At 43.5% G+C, this 22,601-nt stretch overlaps 1 protein-coding gene across 3 annotated transcripts; it reads left to right on the plus strand.

Annotated features, from left to right (window-relative positions):
* Positions 1-3,617: 3,617 nt before the first annotated feature.
* LOC138213324 (homeobox-containing protein 1-like) lies at positions 3,618-21,635 on the plus strand. Of its 3 annotated transcripts, none has more exons than XM_069174354.1 (10): positions 3,618-3,798; positions 8,487-8,978; positions 11,103-11,188; positions 11,267-11,377; positions 14,883-15,039; positions 15,154-15,236; positions 15,482-15,577; positions 15,721-15,815; positions 16,172-16,255; positions 16,345-21,635. In XM_069174354.1, the coding sequence occupies exons 2-10, from the start codon at positions 8,488-8,490 to the stop codon at positions 16,666-16,668; spliced, it is 1,527 nt and encodes a 508-aa protein (XP_069030455.1). In that variant the 5' UTR covers positions 3,618-3,798; position 8,487; the 3' UTR covers positions 16,669-21,635. The 3 variants fall into 3 exon arrangements, with proteins under 3 accessions (XP_069030455.1, XP_069030456.1, XP_069030457.1); XM_069174355.1 differs by having other exon boundaries at positions 15,724-15,815; XM_069174356.1 differs by having other exon boundaries at positions 15,727-15,815.
* Positions 21,636-22,601: the final 966 nt, after the last annotated feature.

Raw genomic sequence — 22,601 nt, forward strand, 5'->3', positions numbered from 1 at the left:
AGAATTTGTTCATGAATTGTGTTAACCTTTGAACCCTGATTGGACTCTGATCCTTGGCTGTTTCTCGAAACTGTAATCCGAACAGGTTAAGCCCGTGCACGGGTGAGTCTAGGACTCAGGGGACTACTTCCCAAAAGGCTTCGGGTTCCTGGGTAGGAGAAGAGTCCAAACCTGCCAATGCATCAGTTACAAGTAACTGTCACTGCACTGGTAATTGTTTTCCATGGGGGCACAGACAGCATAAATAAAAGCAGAAAATATGATGCAATCAAATAATAACATTATAACACTAACAGAATAGTAATTTGCTGCAGTTAATTCTGAAGGTATTGTGGTGGAATTTAAGAACTGATTCTCGTTTTGTTCGAGCATTGTTTATAATTACAGGACAAATTGTAAAGTGATGCGGTGCTGAAGGGGAATGAAGGTTCCATTTGATTCCCAGCTTCCTTCATGCAAAGGAGGCCTTGAACCATTTGTAATGAGACAGGAGACAACAAGGTAATAATTTGGACATTTCAGAATTTATCAATCACAATGTGGACATGTCTGTGCTTCATACTGCAGTGCATACTTAAATCTGTATATCAAAGATTCCAAAATTCTTTCTTATGAAGATCAGAAATTAATCCAAGTAAAAATGCCATGGACAAAATATGATGTCATGGACATGACAGCTATTTTACAGGAAATTAACATTTTGAATCTTAAATGATTTCAGAATAATGAAAACACTATTCTTTAATTTGCATAATAGTAATTCATTGTTTTGCAGAGTACTTTTGTGCATGTCCCATCACTTGCAAGCTTGTTCAACTGGAACAAATCTGTTTGCCTTAGGCTAGAAAAACAGGATGTGAAGTCATTCTAGGAGCACCTGAACTTCAGGTCCAGTCACTAAATGAGTTTACCTTTGGACAAAACTCCCATGACTGCATAAACAGTTATTCTTTAAACCTAAACCGGACATGTGAACCAAACTACTGGGAAATTCTAATTGTGGTGTTGATAATTCCTATTTTAGTAATGGGACAGGAAATCTTGCCAGATATGGGAGGTCATAAAAGTAGATTCAGAGTGAAAGTGCAGATTAAAATGCGAAATTGAGATTCAAATTGCATCGTTGTCCCCATATTTGATAGTCTATGATAGTCTGCAAGATTGTAAACTGTGCGCATCATATGAATAAGAGAAATGATGGTAACAGGAGTCTGACCAGAGTTAACTTAAGTATTGTATGAAACCATCAGAAAATTTTAACTACAGAATTAACTTGTGCTTTGACTTCTGCTACCACGTGTACACACTGTTGTCTGAGCTCCACAGATGCTGTGGTGTTGTCGGGCAGCCCGCCTCTGAGGGTTCTCTGCCTTATCCTCCATCATACAATCCAGCTTGAACCAACAGCAATGATATATCACATGAAGAGGCACAAAAGACCTGATCAGAGCGAGATGGCTGTGCTTCAAGCCTGCCAGAGCCGGAACCACAGGGGGGACGAAGGCCCAACATCAGGGCCTCTTTATAGACAATTGAAGTGGTGAAAGTGATAACACTGAGGACAAGCGAGACACTGTCAAACACAACATGGCAGTAGGTCTCCAAACAGCAACAACGGAAGTTGTTCTTCCTTTGAGCATCACTGGGAGGTGCCTGCACAGAAGGACATGAACAATGACATGAGGTGAGGGGGGAACTCAAGGAGGTGGGACGGCTGATGCGACGCTTGACCGAAAGTGGAAGGATCGACAACCTGCAATATTTTGTTGACTCTGGCAGCAGAAAAAAAAGAACAATAAACCCAATGGCAATTATAATTTACTCAAAGGATTAATAATCTCATTACAAATGGTAAATTAGCTGTTAAAAAAAAAAAATCCTTATTAATTTTAATTGGAAATCTTACAAAACTTCTGTGCATTTTTCCACATATCAATTTAAATTTGGCCACAAAGTGAAACAGATACAGTCAAGAAGGTTTTACCCACAGACAGCAGAACAAACAATCTTATACATTACTGAAACCCTCTCCTCTCCATGCAGGCCTTCAAATACTCTTCAGTTATTGCTAAAAAAGGAAATAACTTCTCATTTTGTCCAACAATCTGAGAGCTGGCAGCAGGCTGTTTCAAAAATAATTTTAGTTTTTCTGAAATCCCACCAGAAACACATTAGGTGGAGCAGCAGATGTACATTTAATATCAATAACCTCTGTGCAGGTGCAGGAGTACTCTATTTTATTAGTGTGAAACTGAAACAGCACCCAACTACCTGTATTCTTCCGTTTCCACTACATTATTTTTAAGACCTGCTAAACTATTGAAAAAAGTGTTATTAACTTGAACTTTGCCCACAGTTTCCCCACTCCATCAAACTGTAGGGATTTTGTTAGTTTTCACATAAGGTGTTTGTCATTATGATATGACAGTTTGCTCAAATTCTCTCTGAGCCTCAATACAGCAGTTCACAAACCAATGGGTGGCGTCTCTGTCGGTTGCCGCTTGGTTACAAATCACTGCTCTACTGGAGGAGCTGGAGGAGCCATTGCAACCAATCTTCAGCAGAAGGAGAAAGACACACAATGCATGCAGGCCTGTCTCGTCAAACCCCAGACAGGATAAAGCTCCCAATCACTCACATGAAAACTTGTTCAACGCTGGATATCCGAAGTTCTCCCGTCCAAGAGGGCGACCTCAACTGGTGGTTTAAAAACCCAATTGGTCAGCCCCAACTAAAGACCCAAGATTAATAACTATGAGGCTGTTGTTTATTCACCAGGACATTGTAATATAATTAATTGAATATTAATATTTGAATGTTAGTTAACAGGAGTATTGTGTTTGTGTAGTTCATAGTATATAAGTATAGTATTTGCACTGTTGGAGGTTTTTCTTCTTCTTAAAGGGGAGCTTTTTTCCCCTCCCAGACGCTCATGTGGGAACTGTTGAATTGTTGGTTTACTTTGTATAATGTTGTGAAATTCTGCTGTAAGGACTTTATTAGTTAAATACCTTGAAATAACTTGTGTTGTGATTTGGCACTATATAAATAAAATTCAATTCAATTTAATTGAATTTTTTTTTCAACTGTTGTTTTTTTTTTTTATTATTGTTAGGAAACAAATACTGTCCTGTACTTGATCCTGATTTGTGTAGGACGTGTTTTGGTTGCATTAGTGCATTTTGAAAAGTCATTAACTGTTGTGCTGAGCTTAAAATAAAAATGACTTATGAAAATCGTAGAACATTTTAAATGTGTGTGTGTTTATGTTCCCCTGCGGCACCTTTTCTGGTATAAACACAGACCAATAGTCCTCATGTGGACCAAGTCAACAAAATAAGACAAATATTAGTGTAATCACTGTGAAACTATACACATTTAACCTCTTAACAAAATGTTTTTTTGTTTATTTGTATGTTATACAAAATATTAGAAACGTCCCGAAACAGCCCTATGCGCTATCACCACCGGCCACCGTTAAACTCGTGAAGGCAGGCAGCATCACAGGACAATGCACTAATTCCCTAAACTGCAGCCAGGTGTGCCTAATAAACAGGCACCAGTGTTTACTGTAAACTCTGCAAACTGCGACTCCCGTCGTTCCTTGCGTCATTGTGTCAACATGGCGCCTGTCTGCCGGACAAAAGGCGAATCTGTCTGACGACGGATTGAAGCCCAATTAGACGCAGAGGAGACATTTTGGGAAAGCTGACAGTGTCTGTGTGTCGCTGCGCCCCCAAGGCGATAGATATATGGTCAAACAAACATCTGTGGAGGCTCTTCGACTGGAATAATAAGGTAAGTAAAGTCCTGCAGCTCCAACTCCTGCTGTCTTCAGACGGTCCTGCCGGCCCGATGCATTTCCTTTTCCTTATGCTGATAACTGCAAACTCCTTAAAAAAAAAATAAAAAAAAATCGCCAGTGCCGCGGCGTTTTCGTCGGCGGGTAAGTTTCACGCCACCTTAAATGATATGAACGGGCTCGTTTGAACACGACAGCGGTGGGCTTTCATTCGGCGTGTGTGCAGTTCACGAAGAGACGCTTAATCAAACACAATGTCAACTTTTCCACTTGGTCCACAGCGCTCGCTAACGCGATGCACGGCGTGTTTTAGTAGAGCGTGACAATTACGCTAAACAGGCGAGCCACTAACATGGAGTGCTGTTCGGCTGTGCCCACGGTGGCTTAGTTTACTACGGATAAGCCGAATTGGTGTGTTGCTCGCCACTGTGTACAGGACGTCTTAAGACACCCTCTGTCGGGCAGACCTAGTTTCCTAGAAGCAGGGCAACATTAAAAAGCCCATTTTTTTTTTTTTTTAATTATTTATTTTTTTACAATGATATCCGGCGTGAAAATCGATAATTCTCAGCCGACCCTGTGCGTCAGGACCACCGCTGTGGAGTCTCCGGCCACACCAGCCGGCTGCTCGTTCTCTTGTTGCATTTCGGGTCCGAGGCCAAGTTAAAAAGTTGCCTACTGTCATTAAAAGACTTTGTCTATGTGCTCGGCTGCAGCCAGGATCCAGTTTGTGCCACGTCTGGTTAGGAGCTCGGGCAGTTCACCAGGTTCACGGGTGGTAACACGGTTTTATCTTTTAACATGTTGGACTTTACTTAGAAGTAAGTCTTCATGTTTAGGAAACATGGCAATTATTAAGCTCCTCCCGCACACACCCACCCACCCACCCACCCACACACACACGCACGCACGCACGCACGGTGACAACCCAGTGTTGCATGGTGTGTAGTGTTTTTTAGAGGAGCGATGGTGTCACGAAGCCTCCACGGGGAACATTTCTTGACTGATCATGTTGTGACCCTCAGAGGAGTCTGTTGGGAAGGTCTCGACTCCACAGGGGGTGAAGCTCAGAAACGAGAGACACTGCTGTCTCGCTGAAGGACACTTCAGGAGTGTGTCATTTTAAAAGTCACATTATTTTGGAGTACAGTCGCTCACTGCTTTTCGACTGTAGTGTTTGTGTTTGTATTTGCATGTTTCCCTGCACTTTTTTTTCGCAGACATCTCTCTTGCTAACATATTATACACTCAATGTTTCAGACCTCTGCTGGGATGGTGGCAAACAAACATTAAAATAAACACACAACATTACTTTCTGGCATTTAATGTTGTCATATCTCCATTTTAATGGACTTCGCTGATGAGGTATGGTAAATATCTTGCTTGTATTTTACCAGAGATATCTTTTTGTTTATTTATTTTTACCAAGTGTGCATTGACTATTGTAACTGTGGTGTCAAACCTTGGTTGGCCTGATCTGGATAAATATGGAAAAATAAAAGCTAAAGCTCAAACTGATCTTAAAGCCACTGTTTCCAACACAACACAAACAATGGTTCTTGAGTTAGTTTGCTGTCGAGGATTTCTTTTTGCTTTCGCTGCTGTCTGCAGGCTATAATAAGTAATCAGTGTGATTCTTTTCTGAGGACAGGAAGGAAAATGTTTAGTTTGCTGCCAGATCACATGGTGTCACATCTGAATTCGTCTGTTTCTTCTTACAATAGTGTCACCTTTAAAGGACTGTGGGTTTCCTGTCAATAGTGGCTTTTAGAGACTAACTGGTCGGATACATCAGACCATTGTTTCTGCCTGTGGGTGGTTGTACTGAAGCGCTCTGTGCTCCTCCTGTTGCTGTAGAAAGTGCAGCAAAGTAAATAGACTGTTTTGATGCTACTGCTTAATACAGCAAGACAGAAAAACCCAGTGATTGACTTCATTTGAAAGCTTACCTGTGTTCACCCCATCTGACTGTTTTGTGACATTGATTGGACTCTTCAAGTCAGGATTGGTTCAACTCTGTCAGTCCGCCCATGTTTAAAATATGCTTCAGTTGGATCCGTTTAGACTTGAAACCAACATGAATGCAAAAAGGACTGAAGTCTAAGAACATGGTTTAATCATTTGGTTAAGTCCCAACTGTTTGTCTTAATATTAGTTTATAAAGTGGGATTAAATCAACAGGAAAAATGAGAATACACATACAATTCCACTGATTTGATTAAAAGTATGTTTAAGCCTTTTCTTTTAGGGTTAAAACGATTCCAGTCAGCTCTTCTCTTAGTTTTGTCTCTGGACTTTGAACAGGCACAGCTCCAGTGCATTTATGTGCAGGTCTGGTCTAACATGGATCACTGAATTTTTTTATTTTTTTTTCCACTGATTCAATTTCTTTTTGATCATTCTTGATTTGTTCCAAGATTGCATCGTGCGAACTTACACATGCACACAGCTTTTGTTGTCCTCAGATGTTCGTGCATGCGGAGCCGCCAAAACCAAACTCTGCTGAGCCTCATTGCAAAAATGGTGTGTAGCCACCTAAAGTGTTCCTCGTGCCCTGGTGGCCGCGGGTTTAAAGCGCCGGCGATGAACCAAAACATCCTGAATTTGCATCCTGCTGGGGAGCTTTGCTGCTTGTTATTTTTCATCTCGTTCTTCCTTCTTTTCGTCTCCTGTCCAAAGCCTGTGTACCTGGTTTCAAACCACATGAAAGCACATTACAAGGAACAACTGCTGATGCTACAGAACTTTTGCTGTTTTTTTTTGTGTTTTAGTGTTACTTACACTAACTTAATAAAGAAATGCAACGCAAGTCAGAAAGACTGCCAGTGGGGCTTCAGAAACATTACACTTAAAGAAGTGGAAATGTCGTCTATTTAATGGTTAATGTGCAACGAAGTCTTGTAAACTCAAGACAGATGATTTTGATAATAAATATTTGAGGTAATGAATTTGCTGTAGTTTTGCAGCCGTGTATTGATCCTGTGTGTCACTCTAACTTCATACAGTATGACTCATCCTCTGCAGCAGGAGAGAAAGTATGAAGCTTGGCTGCCTGAGATGTAAATTTTTCTTGGCATTCTTCCCAAAACACACACACACACACACACACACCGTCTTATATCTGTAAGCGTTGATGTGTCTGATTCTCATCTGCGGCCTGTTTTTCTTCTCTGCATCGAGACAGATGTGTTGTCTCTTATTTCTCTGTTTATGTTCCTCTCGCTCGCCCTCTTTCTCTCTCGGTTCAGCTCAGTGACTCTTATTATGGCCGTCCTTCAGAAATTACACACAGTCACTGCATGTTTCAAAAATAAATGGCATATCAAAATACAGCTGTAGATAAGAATTAACATGCGAGAGCCGCATTGAGGTATATACACAACGCAGCATAATGAACCGTGTCCATAATAATACATTTTCATATCATTAAATGAATACAAATGCTCTAATAAAAGCCTTATTCAATGTGGAGGAATGCACTTCATATCTGGATAGCAGCTGCTGAGCAGTGATGTGTGTGTGTGTGTGTGTGTGTGTGTGTGTTAAATCTGCAGGAAGCTAACAGATGTGACTGTACGTCCATTTTTGTTCTGTTATAGTTTCAGTGATGGAGTTTTTTTCCTGGATGTGAAGCTCAGCGGGCAGAAGAAGGTCACTTTTCAGCTAAAAATGTGTCAGTCAGTTGAATTAAATTATGCACAATACTGACTGTAATATTTCGTGCTAGTATTTTGTTTTCAATAGTCATTTATTCACTCTTGAATTACCTCTCTACATAATATAGTTACATACAAGTGCCAGACAGGAGGGTGAAAATAAAATCCTGTGTTTCTGCATCACGCGCAAGACGATTCTCTGTCATGAGTTTAGTGTTACTCTGCCTCACACCACTGATGACTGTCCACTTTAGTCTCCTGTATGAAAATGAGGTGACACAATAAATGCTTTCAGCTATGTTCTGCCCTCATTAATATTTGGGGTAAATCGCTGGGACCTGTATTATTTAGATGCACTTACCACCAACAATCAAAAGTTTTGAAAAACTCAATTTGTACTGAAATTGTTTTTCAGGACTATAACTTAAGTGTCCCGTGGAGGTTTGTTTTAAGTAAACAAAACTTGGGTTTACATCGTAGACCGTGTATGAAAATGATTCGTGAAGCCAATGCAGAAGAGCCTCAAAGTGCAATATCACCGAGGGCCACCGGGGGCTGACGGACCTTCCTGTGGTGCAGTCAGGTTTGCGGTGTGCTCTGGAGCGGCTCCTCTTTCTCCTCACCACATCCAGCTGTGGTCACTTCTGGCTACAAAAAAACAAGATGGCAACCAAAGGACCAGAGTCGAGGCTGACGCTGGGCTGCTACTTGGTTTACATTGTGTTTCCCCAAAATATGTCATTTGTGAATTTGGTGTCTAAGAAATGAGTTCAGTGCATTTAGAGGCTGGTTAAATAGTTTGAATTGAGAATTGTTTAATCAGCACATTGGCGTAAAACCAGTGTTACTCCAGGAGGGAAAAACTCCACAAGATACCTTTTAAGTTTTACTCATTTATGTCATTTTTAAAAATTTTTTTTTTTAGCTATTTTGTCCTTGTGTGAAAAATGGAAAATTATGGAGTAAATTGTACCTAAAATATAAAAAACCCAACCCTGCATTAACAGCACTGTAATGATGTTGTGCAGGATGTTCCAGCAGTGTGAGGAGCCTCGCTTCACCATCGAGCAGATCGACCTCCTCCAGAGGCTCCGGAGGACTGGGATCACTCAGGCGGAGGTCCTCCACGCGCTGGACACCCTGGACCACCTGGACCGGCAACATGGACACAAGCTCACCCACAAGTCTTCCTACATGCCGCCCTCGTCTTCCAACGCCGTCGCCGCCTCGTCCTCCACGACCTCCACCGCCACTCAGACAAGTTTCCCCGTCAACCGACTCTCATTGTCACCCAATAACACCTTCGACACCACCTCGCCACCTCTGCCAATTCCAGTAGCCTCGCCTGTTGCCATGGCAGCAGTAGCGCAGAATGGCCTGGTTGCCGTCACCAATGGGAAGCTGTCACCGCCCCGGTTTCCTCTCGGTGTGGTCAGCGGCAGCGTCACCGCACCGGGCTACGGGTTCGAGGCCAGCGAAGAGGACATCGACGTTGACGATAAGGTGGAGGACTTGATGAGGTAAGACCGGACCGCAACTGTCCCAACCTGCACGAGGCCGGGCTGAACAGGTTTTCAGGAGGAAAGGTTGATGGGTGGTTTTGAGCCGTGCTGTCCGACAACCGCGTTGCACCATGTTAACAGTTACAGTAGTTCTGGCCGGTCCTGAGCAGTTGAGTTTGGGTCTGTTTATGATGTTTAGGGGACAGTTACAGAAAACGGAAAACCTGTTTGAAAACATTCCCGATTCAGTATGAATGTAAGCGTTTGTGGTAGTCGTCTACATTTTTCAGTGCATCATCTTCCACAAATGCAGAGTTGTTGTGTTTTTTTGTCCTAGTTTCCAACACATAGCAGCGCACAACAGCTTTGCAATGAGTGTTCATGCAGTAAATGCGGACAGTCGCTCGCCAACGTTATGAGCAGCATCTGGCTCAAGTTTGAGCTTTCGCTACGTTAGCCTAAACAACGTAACTTGAACGTCCACGTCGGCTGTAACGAGGTAAAATTGGCCTTGTGAAAGTTGTGAGCACAACAACGTGCAGTTGTTGCAGTTTACAAATGATTGTGGAAACATTTCGGGGTGCGTCACATTCAGAGGACTTGTTTCAATACACACAAACTCACTCTTGAATTCTGTGCACAGCGGCGGATATTTGCTTCGGTATGATGTCTATATTTTCTTGTTTCTTTGTAAATGCCATCGCAAGTGACATTAGTTTTTATTCTGGTCGTCTGTAACTTGTTTGTGATTGTCTGACTCGAATACAAAATATCTCCACGTATGATTTGTGGAGTGTTTGCTGCTCCCACATGTGCTCGCGGTCCAGTAAAAACACCTGCCGCCATGTTTGTTCGGCATCGATTTGGCGCTGAAGTATTGGTTCCTTTGACATCTGTAGTTATTACATGTACACGACATGTCAGTTGTAAGCAGGGAGACAAAGAGACCATCATTTCAGATTTGATGCAACACGCATCTAAAATATTTCCTCGGTCTCCCCACAAACCAAACCCTGACGTCCTGACGCTGCTGACAGAACAGCTGGAAGATTGAACTCATTTCTGGACAGTTTACAACAACCGAGACAATAAAAAGGAGACGTGTACAGTAAATAGCTGCAGCAGTGGGCGTTAATACAGAGAGCCTGCTCACATACTACACACACACACACACACACATACTACACACTATATACACACACTATATACACACACAGTACACACTATACACATAGTACACATAGTACACACACACACACACACACACACACATTACACACTATATACACACACAGTGTACACATACACACACACACACACACACACACACACACACATTACACACTATATACACACACAGTGTACACACACACAGTGTACACACACATACTACACACTATATACACACATAGTACACACACATAGTACACACTATACACACACATAGTACACACACTATACACACACACTATACACACACACATACTACACACACACACACACACATACTACACACACACACACATACTACACACTATATACACACACAGTGTACACACACACACATACTACACACTATATACACACACAGTGTACACACACACACATACTACACACTATATACACACACAGTGTACACACACACACACACATACTACACACTATATACACACATAGTACACACACATACTACACACTATACACACACATAGTACACATAGTACACACACTATACACACACACATACTACACACACACACACACATACTACACACACGTAGCTACACACACGTAGCTACACACACGTAGCTACACACACATACTACACTACACACACGTAGCTACACACACGTAGCTACACACACGTAGCTACACACAGGCACTCAGGGCTTCCTGACTGCAGTCTGCAGCCAGACAGCAGCAATCAGAGCGGTATTGATTTGAAGATGTGAGGAGATGAAATCAAACCAGAAGGAGAGCAGACATTATTAGATCCGTCCTCTGGTTCCTGCTCGCATTCGACTGCCTTTAATATACACGTGAACTGTGGAGACCGTTGTGTTGTTATATGCGTTGACTGAAGTCGGACTTCTTGAGATGTCGACATGTGTCGTACACGTATATTGTAATGTATGTTTGTAGGAGGGACAGCGCTGTGATCAAAGAGGAGATCAAGTCCTTCCTGGCCAACAGACGGATCTCCCAGGCCGTGGTCGCTCAGGTAACAGGTGAGTGTCCGTACTTCAGACCGGCCCGGCATCAAACCCACAGAGAGACGGGTCTGACTCGTGTCGTCTTCCTTTCAGGGATCAGTCAGAGTCGTATCTCCCACTGGCTCCTGCAGCAGGGATCGGACCTCAGCGAGCAGAAGAAACGAGCCTTCTTCCGCTGGTACCAGCTGGAGAAGACCAACCCCGGTAACTCCTGCCTCCTCCTTCATCAGGCCCACGTCTCCTGCGTCACCTCGCACTTCATCAGTCTCGGAAAAATACTGTAAAATATATCGTGAGGAAAAGTTATTTTTTCAGAACCGGTGTGCTCTGAATGCATCACTTCAGAAACAGCTAGAGTTTGTTGACGGAGCAAAAATCTGTCTTTTTAGACTTCTACTAAATATAATGATGGTTTATGATGGACGACGTGCGACCACAACATGATGTCAAAGTGTCCCCGAGGAGGATCCTGGACATCGTAAACTGCTCCAATAAATCTGTGCGGAAACACAGTTTTGTCCCTCAAGTCTGATCTCGATACGAACTAAAAGGAGGAACATTTCTTAGCTATTAAAAAGAAAGACGGGACATGTGTTTGCATCCCAAAATAGCCAGAAATGCAACAACAACAGTGACTACATTGTCCGTCCAGTTCAAGTTAGCCTCGGGGGGAAGTAGCACGATGATTTTATCAGATTGAATGTGAGTGTTGGAAAAATTACTCCAGAGGCTCGATTCAAAATCAAACACATTGGACATTTAGTCTTGCAAGAAGGAGCAACTACATGCACCCTCAAAGAGAGGTGTCCAGCAGTGTTCCCCCTATCAGTCCTCCCCAGCAGTCCTCGCCCCAGCCGGGCTCTACCCAGTCCTCCCGTCTTTCTCTCCTCCTAGGGCTTTCTGTAGGGCAGCTTTTATACAGTGTGACAAACAGTTGACGGTCACTCCCATTCCCTTTGTACCTGCTTTCGTATGGTAATACAGAGTTGGTTGTAGGTCACAACATAAGGACACCGGGGAGTCGTCAATTAGATGCGGAAAGAATCGCTTGCAAATAAGACAGAAAACAAAGGAAACTTTTGGGAGCCTGCTTGACAAAGAGACTTTCCGGAGCCACAATGCAAACAAGAGGAAGAGACAAATCCTTTTTTCCATCATATCCCTCCTGTTTATACAAAGTATAACATAAAAAGGAAAAAAACAAAAGAATCATCATGAGGAAAATCATATTAATCACAATTGTTGTTGTTGCATGAGGGGGTGGTGTTTCAGTCATCGCTCTCAGGCCGCAGGGTCCTATCCTCCTGAATGGATGCCATGTGATGCTGTCCGTCCACAGATATACCAAAAATAAGCTCACCAGAAACTAAATCGCCCGGGTGTTGTTAGTTTCTTCACTGGTTTGAGACAAGCACCCCTATTGGTATCACCTCCCTTTGTAGCCAGACTTCACCACGGGGGAAATGCCGGATTACTTAGTCTGGTATGTCTGTGCGATGTGGTTCAGGCAAAGGTAATCCTTCTGCGATGGCTGAGGTGTATTCAGGCCCGTTCAGCAATCCGCACCTACCGTAATTTCCGGACTATTGAGCGCACCTGAATATAAGCCGCACCCACTGAATAATTTAAAAAAAATAATTATTTTGAACATAAATAAGCCGCACATGCCTATAAGCCGCAGGTGCCTACCAGTACATTGAAACAAATGAACTTTACACAGGCTTTAACGAAACACGGCTTGTAACAAAAATAAAAATGTCAGCGTGACGGATGATTCGCCTTTCCTGTTGACAGTCCGAGTGAGAGGCAGGTCAAAGGTCAGAGGAACCTCATCCATGTTCATGATGTCGTGCGGGCCAATGGGATGCTCCGCTGTCTTTGCATCAGTGAATTTGCGGAAGTTTGAAACGTTGTCCTCGTAGTCGGGAGGGAGCTGCTGACACAGACTCGTCCGTACCCTGATGGACAGGCCTTTATAAATGTGAGACACCATGACGGTCCACCTCTAAAGTCCTCAAACTTCATTGCGGTGGCGATTGTTTTGGCTTTCAGTCGGATCTGCACGGTTGAAACACCTCGGCCGTCTGCTCTCTCTGTGTTGAGTCGGCTCTATTTCCTGTTCCGACAGCCAGATCGAACGCCTTCAACTTGAAAGCTGCATCATGTGCATTTCTTCATGTCTTTGCCATGATGAGGGTGACAAAATGACGACCGTAATCAGAATGATGGGAAGTTTGAGCGCGCTCGATTTAATCTAAACAGTAAACTAAAAACTTACATTGTTTCACTTGGACCTGTTCGGCAATTTCATTGATCTACTGAAAGCTTCATGTCGCCAAAAAAACTGAGCACCGTCACAGAATGTGTTTTTTTGCTCAGTTTTTTGGCGACATGAAGCTTGTGAAAGCGGGAAAAATCCATAAATTAGCCGCGTCATTGTTTAAGCCGCGAGGTTCAAAGCGTGGGAAAAAAGTAGCGGCTTATAGTCTGGAAATTATGGTATATGTTGATTACACACCATGACAAGGCACTTTTCTAGACCATGACACACTGACTCATGCCGTGACACTTTCAGAATTTTTTTTTTTAGTAGTTTGTAAAGCCATATGTTGTAAATGCTTAGTTTATTATAGATACCATCCCTCCTGTTGAGACATGGTTTATCCCATGGCTCAAAAGGGCCGCATATCTATATAAACTGTTTTGAGAGTATCAGCTTGCCTTCTACATGCTGTCGCTGTTAGTTTTCCCTTGAATCCGTGTTTCTTTTCCCATTTTTTCAAATATTTTATGTTATCCCTGCCTTTTGAGTGCATGCATTTTACGTCTCCCTCCAGAGGTATCTCTCCGATCTTATTACAGCATGTTCCCATTTTTTCTATCTGTGAGCCAACCAGTTTGTATGGAGTTCACCCGAGCAACTGGTCTTTACACAGTGTACCGTTAGGCTTCGGCCCGCCTTTACACTTGTAGGACACTCACGGTATCTATTATTTATTCTTGTAGTTCCCTGTAGGTCCCTGACCTATTTCCGAAGTCCCCGACTTAGTTCCCTGTAGGTCCCTGACCTATTTCTGAAGTCCCTGACTTGGTTATCTGTAGATCCCTGACCTATTTTTGTTCGCGCGACTTTTAGTTTACCTAGTCTACTCAGACTCTTTAGTTTACCTAGTCTGCTCAGACTCTTTAGTTTACCTAGTCTGCTCAGACTCTTTAGTTTACCTAGTCTGCTCAGACTCTTTAGTTTACCTAGTCTGCTCAGACTCTTTAGTTTACCTAGTCTGCTCAGACTCTTTAGTTTACCTAGTCTGCTCAGACTCTTTAGTAGGTCCCTGACCTGACTCTTTAGAACAAAACAACAACAAAAGAAGTTGTCTTACCCAGGTGTCCGATGTTTTGATGGTGAATCAGCCTTGTTCTAGGATCCCGTCACTTGTCCTCTCTCCAGTCAGTCCTGGTCTCACCAATGTCCAAACTGAGGTCTTTCACGGTTTCAGGATGTGTCCGGAGAGAGGAGGAGATGTTGGGATCCAGCTCGAAGGACCAATTATGTTGGAAAAATTACTCAAGAGGCTTGGTTCAAAATCAAACACATTGGACAGTGAGGATTAGAAACGATCCAGTCTGTGTCCTCATAACCTCGTGATGTTGATGATGCAACATATTTTTAGATGGCATTATTAATGCTGTGTGACATTTGTGACTCCAGGTGCCACTCTTGCCATGCGAGCCGCCCCATTGGCTCTGGAGGACATGATGGACTGGCACCAAGCCCCGCCTACTTTTGGCTCGGCCCCCGGCGGCTTCCGTCTGCGACGAGGGAGCAGGTTCACCTGGAGGAAGGAGTGTCTGGCTGTCATGGAGGGGTGAGGAGGAGGAGAAGGAGAAGGAGAAGGAGGAGGCGGCGGCGGCGTGTTGAGGAAGAGGGAAAGAAACTGAGAAGGAAATTGAAAGTAACAAAGTTGAATGTGTATTTCCAGCTACTTCGGTGACAACCAGTATCCTGATGAAGCCAAGAGGGAGGAGATCGCCACCGCCTGCAACGCCGTCATTCAGAAACCAGGTACGACATTTAACACGATGCGAAGTGTATCCTGTTTAATGAAAAGTAGAATAAATGATGAGATTTCATGAAGAATATGAACTGGTGTTTTTACAACGTCTGCTTATCAGTACTCCCTTTTATTACTCCCTATTTTATATATTTATATATATATATATATATATATATAAATATATATTAACTAAGTAGCAGCATTGAAACTTACACTGTGTGTGTATGTGTGTGTGTGTTTGTGTGTGTTGCAGGAAAGAAGCTGTCAGATTTGGAGAGAGTAACATCTCTGAAGGTCTACAACTGGTTCGCCAACCGCCGCAAAGACATCAAGAGGCGGGCTAATATCGGTAATGTCTAGCTGTGTGCGTGTGAGGACGATATTAGACATGACTTCATGTCTTAAAGGATGTTCTTGTTCTTCTAGATTCTTTTGCATCTCTGTTGCTTTGGTCTGAGTTGATATTCTATGATGAAGTTTGTGTTTTTGAAGAAGCAGCCATCTTGGAGAGCCACGGCATCGAGGTTCAGAGTCCAGGAGGTCAGTCCAACAGCGACGAGGTGGACGGCAACGACTTCCCCGACCAGGTGAGCGACACGTAGACCCCAAACGAGTTTCAACTCGTCCTTTAATCTACAATCCACAACAGCACATGACCGAACAGTGTTTGCACAGAGCAGCAAATAATAGTTATTGAACTTTGTTTTAGTTCAATGTTAAATGGCGTACAAGACCTTTTTAACAATCTGTTTTCGTTTTGTTTCCTGGTTAACCCGTATATTTGATCCATGTGATCCGGGAGACTTTCGGTATTGTCAGCTGTGTAATAAACATACACTTGCAGGCATAACTAGTTGTAAGGTCAGAGGTCACAGCACCCCGACAGTAATGTAACGGTAGGCTAACCCGGCTGTGGTTTCACCTGTGTGCTGCTCTGTCACAGGGTTGCGAGGTGTCCTTATTTGACAAGAGAGCTTCAGCCAGGCAGTTCAGTTTCAGCCGAGCTGACCTCTCCTCTCCGACCCAGGTACGACCCGACTACTTCAACACCAGGAACCAGACGGAGCTACAAAACCACTAACCGCTCCCGTCTCTTCTCTCCTGCTCCTCACTCAGGTACCCACTCTGCTCCCCAGCTGGTTTTCTGCTCTGGGTAGAGGAGGCGTGTCCGGACAGAGGGCCACGTCTCTGATTGGCCGCTCCCTCATGTCAGGGGCGGGTCCTCAGGCGGAAGGCGCCAGACTAACGAGTGTGTCCTGGTCCCCTCCTTCGCCCTCCCTCCAGGACGAGCCCACCATTCACAGCGCGCTGGCCGAGCCCCAGGACCCCATCGACCTGGAGAAGGCTGCGGGGAGCAACCTGGTCCTGGCCAACCAGGTGGACGGAGCCGGGTGCAGCATGGGGAATGACATCAAGATGGAAAGGATGGAGGACGACTGAATCGGGCGGCGGATGTCAGAGCTGTCAGAGTTACGTACGGAACAGGTGTCGTTTTATGCAAGCAGATTTTATAGGAATGTAACAAGTGAAAACAAAAAAAAAAGACCAAAAGTCGTGTAAACTCCAACCCTGAGATACCTCCCAACCCTACCTCCAACCACCAACCTGCTCTGCTACGCTCTTATAGGCATTATTAGTGTATTATAATAATAATATTAATAATAATAATGATAAGCTTTTATTTGTTCATGTGTTTCCCAGCGATCGACGGAAGATTTAAAATCAACCTAGAAACAAACCCAACAAAGAAAGTGAAATAATTGAACTACGATGCACGTGAGGAAACGCGTCGCGCAGCGCGCCGTGTTGTTATTTCACTTGATTTCTTTGTTGATTTGATTTTGTATTTTGGTGTTTCAAATCTTCCGTAGAGGCTGACGAACAGGACATGATGCATCGTGCAGATTTCTCCGGAAAGCTGCATTTTTCACAGCGGGACAACACTGTATTTGACAGAGTTCAAATAGTTTCAGGGTCTTGCACTGTGATCACAACACAACTGAACAGCCTCAAAAGATAAATACATGAATTTGAAAGTTCATTTCAACTGATTGTTTTAAGACGATGTAGCGCATTTCATCACACTTCTTAATACTTCAAATATCCAGCGATGACTCCGTCTAGACGGCAGAATGACGCTCGAGGTCACGATACGTCGGTGATACTTTGAGCCTCTGATGATGAGAAATGTGCAGAAGAGAAACACAAAGATCCCCCCCCCCCCGCCTGATGGAATAAGCTCAATATATGGAAGCAAAGAAGTGCCATAATAATTTGGCTTTCATTAATTAGATTTAATCCCTCTTGAATACTTAACGCCAAGTTTGAACATTGCTGAATTTATTGCACTGGCATATTGTACTTTCTTTTTATTTGTGTGGTTATTTTTTGGTAAAATTCAAAGCTTTTTTGTTTGTTTGTTTTTCTTTTGTTTTCCAAGGTCACAAAATCAGATTCCAAATTGAACCGTCTTGGGTTTTTGGTCACTCATTGCACGAGGACATAATTTATTTTTTATTTATAACGGTGTTTTTAAAATGCACTACTTTATTCCCAACTGGACATTTCTAATTCTAGTTCGAACACCCATTAAAACAGGCGGTTTGTCGTTTAAAAATGAACCTTTCTCTGAGTTCAGTGGTATTTCAACTTTTTAACACTTAGTAGTTAGTCGAGAGGAAATTTACTCATAAGATTCAAATCTTTACAGCGTCTCTTTGCTTCCATATCAACAACAGATGATTTAGAGAAGTGTTACTCCGTACATAAAGGGCGAAAGAAGCCCAAACCGTTAACGGGGTTGCATCAAAACTAGAAACCCGGACGTCTGCGTGGCCGGGCCGGGTCGTCTCTTCATTTGTGTCCAGTTACCGGGGTAACCGGGCAGAACGATCCATCACTGTGATCATCTATCGTCAGTACAGATCGGTCGGGAGGGGTTCAACAGTGTCTGTTTTAGATACCACAGATTCAAGTGTAAAGTGAGTACTTGCATGTGTGCGAGTGCTGAAACACACACACACAGTTATATGTACGCTAATCCATTTCTATCGACAGTATATCGACATATTAGCTTCAAATGAGAGAAACTATGTGGTGAAAGGTGCGTGAAACATTAGCCAAAGTATTAAGTTGGAAGAGGTTTTTTTTGTGTATTTTCTGAGTGTATGAATGGAACTATGTATTAGACATTATGTTAATCAAAGGCGCATCAGATGTGTCAAATTACTGCAAGCAAAGTGCATATTCTTCCTTTTCTTTCGGTATATCTGTGTTTGTTTGTTTGCTCGATATTCCACGTGTTGTAAACACATACGCGTTCATTTTAAGTGACACTTTATCGGATCGACGCCGCGGCGCTCGGAGTCCCCCGCCGGTCCAACGTCTCATCGATCACTTTGAGTGATCGACGGACCGCGGCAGGAAGACGAGAACGTCCTTCAGGAAACGGACGTTTTCCTCAAAACAAGGAGTTCACGTCGAGTAAATTCTCTTCAAACAACCGCAGCGAGAAGCCTTCCTCAGCTGGAAAATACACATTTTATCAAGAATATTTATGTCGGTACAGCCATTGTAGAAGTTTTCTCCACAGTTATTCAAAGTCAGGGTTTGCGTGTCCTCTTATTTTTCTATTGTTCCATATTAGACTACATTATTCTTTTGTCCAAAGAGTTGAGGTTTAAAGAATAAAATACCCAAACATCTTACCGAGTGCTCACTCACAAATCGATCCCGAGCCCTTTGCCTTTACCAAACCCAGATTCACTACATGGACGTCCGAGGAGCGTCCTCAGACGCTGCGTCCTGCTGGGCGTCGAGACGTCGGGTTGATTTTGAAGCCGTTGGAGCAGTGTTTTTTATATATATATATATATATATATATATATATATATAAAACTAACGAGTGCAGCTTTAAGCCCTGACGATTTAAATAAACATTTGTAATGATACTAAAAGTTGGGCGTTTTAAAGTGTCGTGGGCGATCGCTGCTGAAACCGGTGAGTCGTCCTCTTGCGTTTGCATCGGTGTGATCAGCTGCTTTTTTTTATTTTTTACTGTGACACATTTAACACTGACATGAAATATTCTCACTGGTTAAAAGTAAATAATACGACAGAGCCGCGCGGCGTTCGATCTGAATCATCAACGCGCAGCAGAGCGGTTGAGTTTTGTTGAGCTCCAGTGCGTCGGCATCCCGTTTAGTTTTTATGTTGAAGTGCCTTATTATTTTCTGAAACGGGATCACGGGATCAGAGCACGAGGAACTTCTACGATGGCTGTTCATTCACCTCCGCATCGCTACTACTGACGTTCTGTTGCTGCCGACACCAAAGCAGCTTCATCCAAACCGGTTCTCGAGTTCAAAACTGGACACGGATACCTCACACTCCTCCCCCCCCTCTCCTCCCTCCTCCCCCCCCTCTCCTCCCTCCTCCTCCCTCCTCCCCCCTCAGCGATAAGCTACACCCCCGCAGGTTCCTCCGCAGCTGCTTCAATGTGAATCCGAGTTCAGAGAGATTAACAGAATAACTGTGACGAGGCCGTGAAGTCGGTTTCACGCTGGCTGTCGGTGTCTTTTAAAAGGGAAATTCCTCCTCCAACTCGAGCCAAGAAATATTAAGTTTGAACATTAAAGGGAAATTCCACTCTAAAAAAAAAAGAAAAAAAAAAAGAGAAGGTAGTCATTCATAAGCTTGTGCATCCGCCGGGGTCCACGACATACTAAAATAGCTTCTCCCTCCTTCTGGTGGATTTTGAACACGAGTCCTCAGTTTCCGACTGAATGTCCGAAAACAAAAAGGCGTTTTGTGCTGGATGGCGTCTTTGTGCGGCAGCAGAGCTGTCTGTCCTCGGTGTCTTTGCTTTGAGCATTTTGAGGCATCGCTTGTCTGAATTATTTTCACCAAAAATATACAAACCTGCTCTCCCACGAAGGTTTAATCATGTTTCTTATTTTTCTTCTTACTCTGCCAAGCAGAAGCCTTTTCTGGAATGAATCCGCAGATTCATTCGTGCTGTTTTGAGATTATTTCAAATCATTTCAGTCGCTGCCTTCACGCTCTTCTCATGACGTCGTGTTTTGGAGGTCTGAAGCGGCAAAATGTTATTTGTCCTTTTAGCCATGTTGGAAAAAAGACATTAAAACCAAAACTATAAATCAAATTAGAAGTTGGGGGGGAAAAAGTGAGCGAAAACTCGCATGTTCATATTTAGAAACGAAGATGGAACCACAACTGTAAATGAAAAGCAGACGTGAGGTTGCTGTTTGAGTGTTTTTATTCTTCATGGTCTCACATGGGATTGGACGAGCTCACTTTTGTCATTCGTCAATCATGAGTAATATGACCACACTACAGTGTTCGAGAGCTCAAGAGGAAAACAGTATTTTAAAAGAACTTCACACACTGACGGCAACCTCTCAAGTCTTTTCTGTGTCCTTTGCTTTCATTCCTGTTTATTCAGTTTCTGGTCGTCTTCTTGATTTCGACCTGAAAGTCACTTCTTTTTTTGTTTTGTTTTGTGCCAAAAAGTTTATTTTTTGTCTCATTTAAATAAAGATCCAGTCACGCGGTAACAGAGAGACCTTCCGGTTCTGTCCGGGCCGCGTCAGCTTCTCCGTGTCGCGTCTTCTCATCGCTCAGACTGCAGTTTTACCATCTGCCTTTCAATCCTCTGTTGCCTTGTTGTATTATTTTATTTTGAAAGGACGAGCTTCCTCGGCTGGACCGCTTCCCCGTGTCCCGCCCCGATAAATCCACCCGTCTCCCTCGACGCACAAATACAGCAGCTGTCGGGTTTACCGGCGCCGTTCGGACGCGAGACGCTTCCTCGGTGCGACGCGGCTCGGGGCGCGTGTTGATGAGGTCGTTGGGGTTTGATCTGTTCGGAGACCACAGGGGGTCAAGACTGTCCACGCCTCAGCCGAGTTGCCGTCTGACATTTGAAGAGTAGAAATGCTGCTTTTTATTTAGATAAAAACAACAAAAAACAACAAAAAAAACCCAACATTTATCACCGAGGCAGTCGACATCAAATGTAGACGTTCCAGTTTAATCTGAAACAGACTGGAAATACTCCTTCAAACATGAACTCTCTCTCAACACGGTTGCAGTTCAGAACCGGTGGTTGCCGTTTCATTCTGGCAATAAAGCTCTTCAATAAATGAAAAGAATCAAACCTCAGCAGGATGTTCGATGTATCGGTTTCAATAGATTTTTATTTGTTCTTTTCTATTTCAAGATTTAGTGCCTTTTTTGGACGGTAGACTGTTCTGTAATCGCGATGTAGAAGATCTACATATGCCTTTTTGTTACTTTTTCATCTGTTGGAGGAACTTTATTTGTTCTTTTTAAGGTGTGTTTTTATTGATATTCTATTTACAAGGGAATAAAAACTGATCAGAGTCCTCGCTGTGTGTCCCGTGTTTCTTTTATTACCCAGAAAGCTCAGCGGGAGACACTTGAAGGAAGTTGTTGACGTGCGCGAGTCATTGGACGTCTCGGCTCGGTGTATTTATTGGACGAAGACCGCGAGGCGGGCGAACGCTCCGGCTTCAGGCCGCTTCCCCTCCAGAAATAGGTTTAAGTTCCAGAGTTCAGGTTCAGTGACTCTGAAAGCTCATCAAATTGAACATCAAATATTTCTCACTAAATACGCAGCGATGTTCATTTTTGAAAGTTTTTTTTTTTGTTCAAATGAGTCAAATCTCCCCGATGAGGCCGAGAGCGGATCGGTCGGATGGGACTTCGTTAGTTGCCTGGTAACGGCAGCGCCACCTCTTATTATTATTATTGTTATAAACGTATTATTTTGATCACTTTTAATTCCAAACATGTTCAGAGCTCACTGACTCGACCTGAAGTCGGTCCGACAGAATCTGGAGGAGTTCGTTAAGGGACGACGTGCGAACCGCCAAAAATGGCGACGAAATAAAAAATGGCGGACTTCCCGTCGAGGCGACGTAACGGTGCGATACACCTGTCCACGTAAACGTGGCCGCCGGGGCATCTCTTTAGGGGGCGCTAGCGAGCCATTTGGCCACGCCCACTCGCGACTCCGCTAGAATACGACATTTTTCGCCATCGTGCACCAACTCTCCTGAGTTTTTGAATCCGATCAAACCTCCAAAAATGCATTTCAACTTTGTTTCGAGGATCCTGACTGGAGGTCTCCGGAGTCTTCATCACAGGAAGGAGTTTGTGGGATGACGGGTGGCAAAAAAAAAAACACAAGGTACTAAACTCTCACGGGTCCGTCTCCTTGGCAACTGAACAAACTTTTGACTAATAACGATCAGCGTTTAGATTAAACGTTGTGGACTTTGAGTTGGATCGTTTGGTTCCCGTACAGCAGACTTTTAAACTTCGTTGTG

Source organism: Embiotoca jacksoni, unplaced genomic scaffold (assembly GCF_022577435.1).
Source record: "Embiotoca jacksoni isolate LCO1_2020_lvr unplaced genomic scaffold, fEmbJac1.0.p SCAF_6, whole genome shotgun sequence".
NCBI classification, from domain to species: domain Eukaryota; kingdom Metazoa; phylum Chordata; class Actinopteri; family Embiotocidae; genus Embiotoca; species Embiotoca jacksoni.

Bases quoted from the DNA above. Each gene is read 5' to 3' on its own strand.
- LOC138213324 (XM_069174354.1), top strand. From the start codon at position 8,488: ATGTTCCAGCAGTGTGAGGAGCCTCGCTTCACCATCGAGCAGATCGAC. The intron at 11,378-14,882 runs GTAACTCCTGCC...TTGTGACTCCAG, and splicing joins GCTGGAGAAGACCAACCCCG to GTGCCACTCTTGCCATGCGA. The intron at 15,040-15,153 runs GTGAGGAGGAGG...GTGTATTTCCAG, and splicing joins TGTCTGGCTGTCATGGAGGG to CTACTTCGGTGACAACCAGT.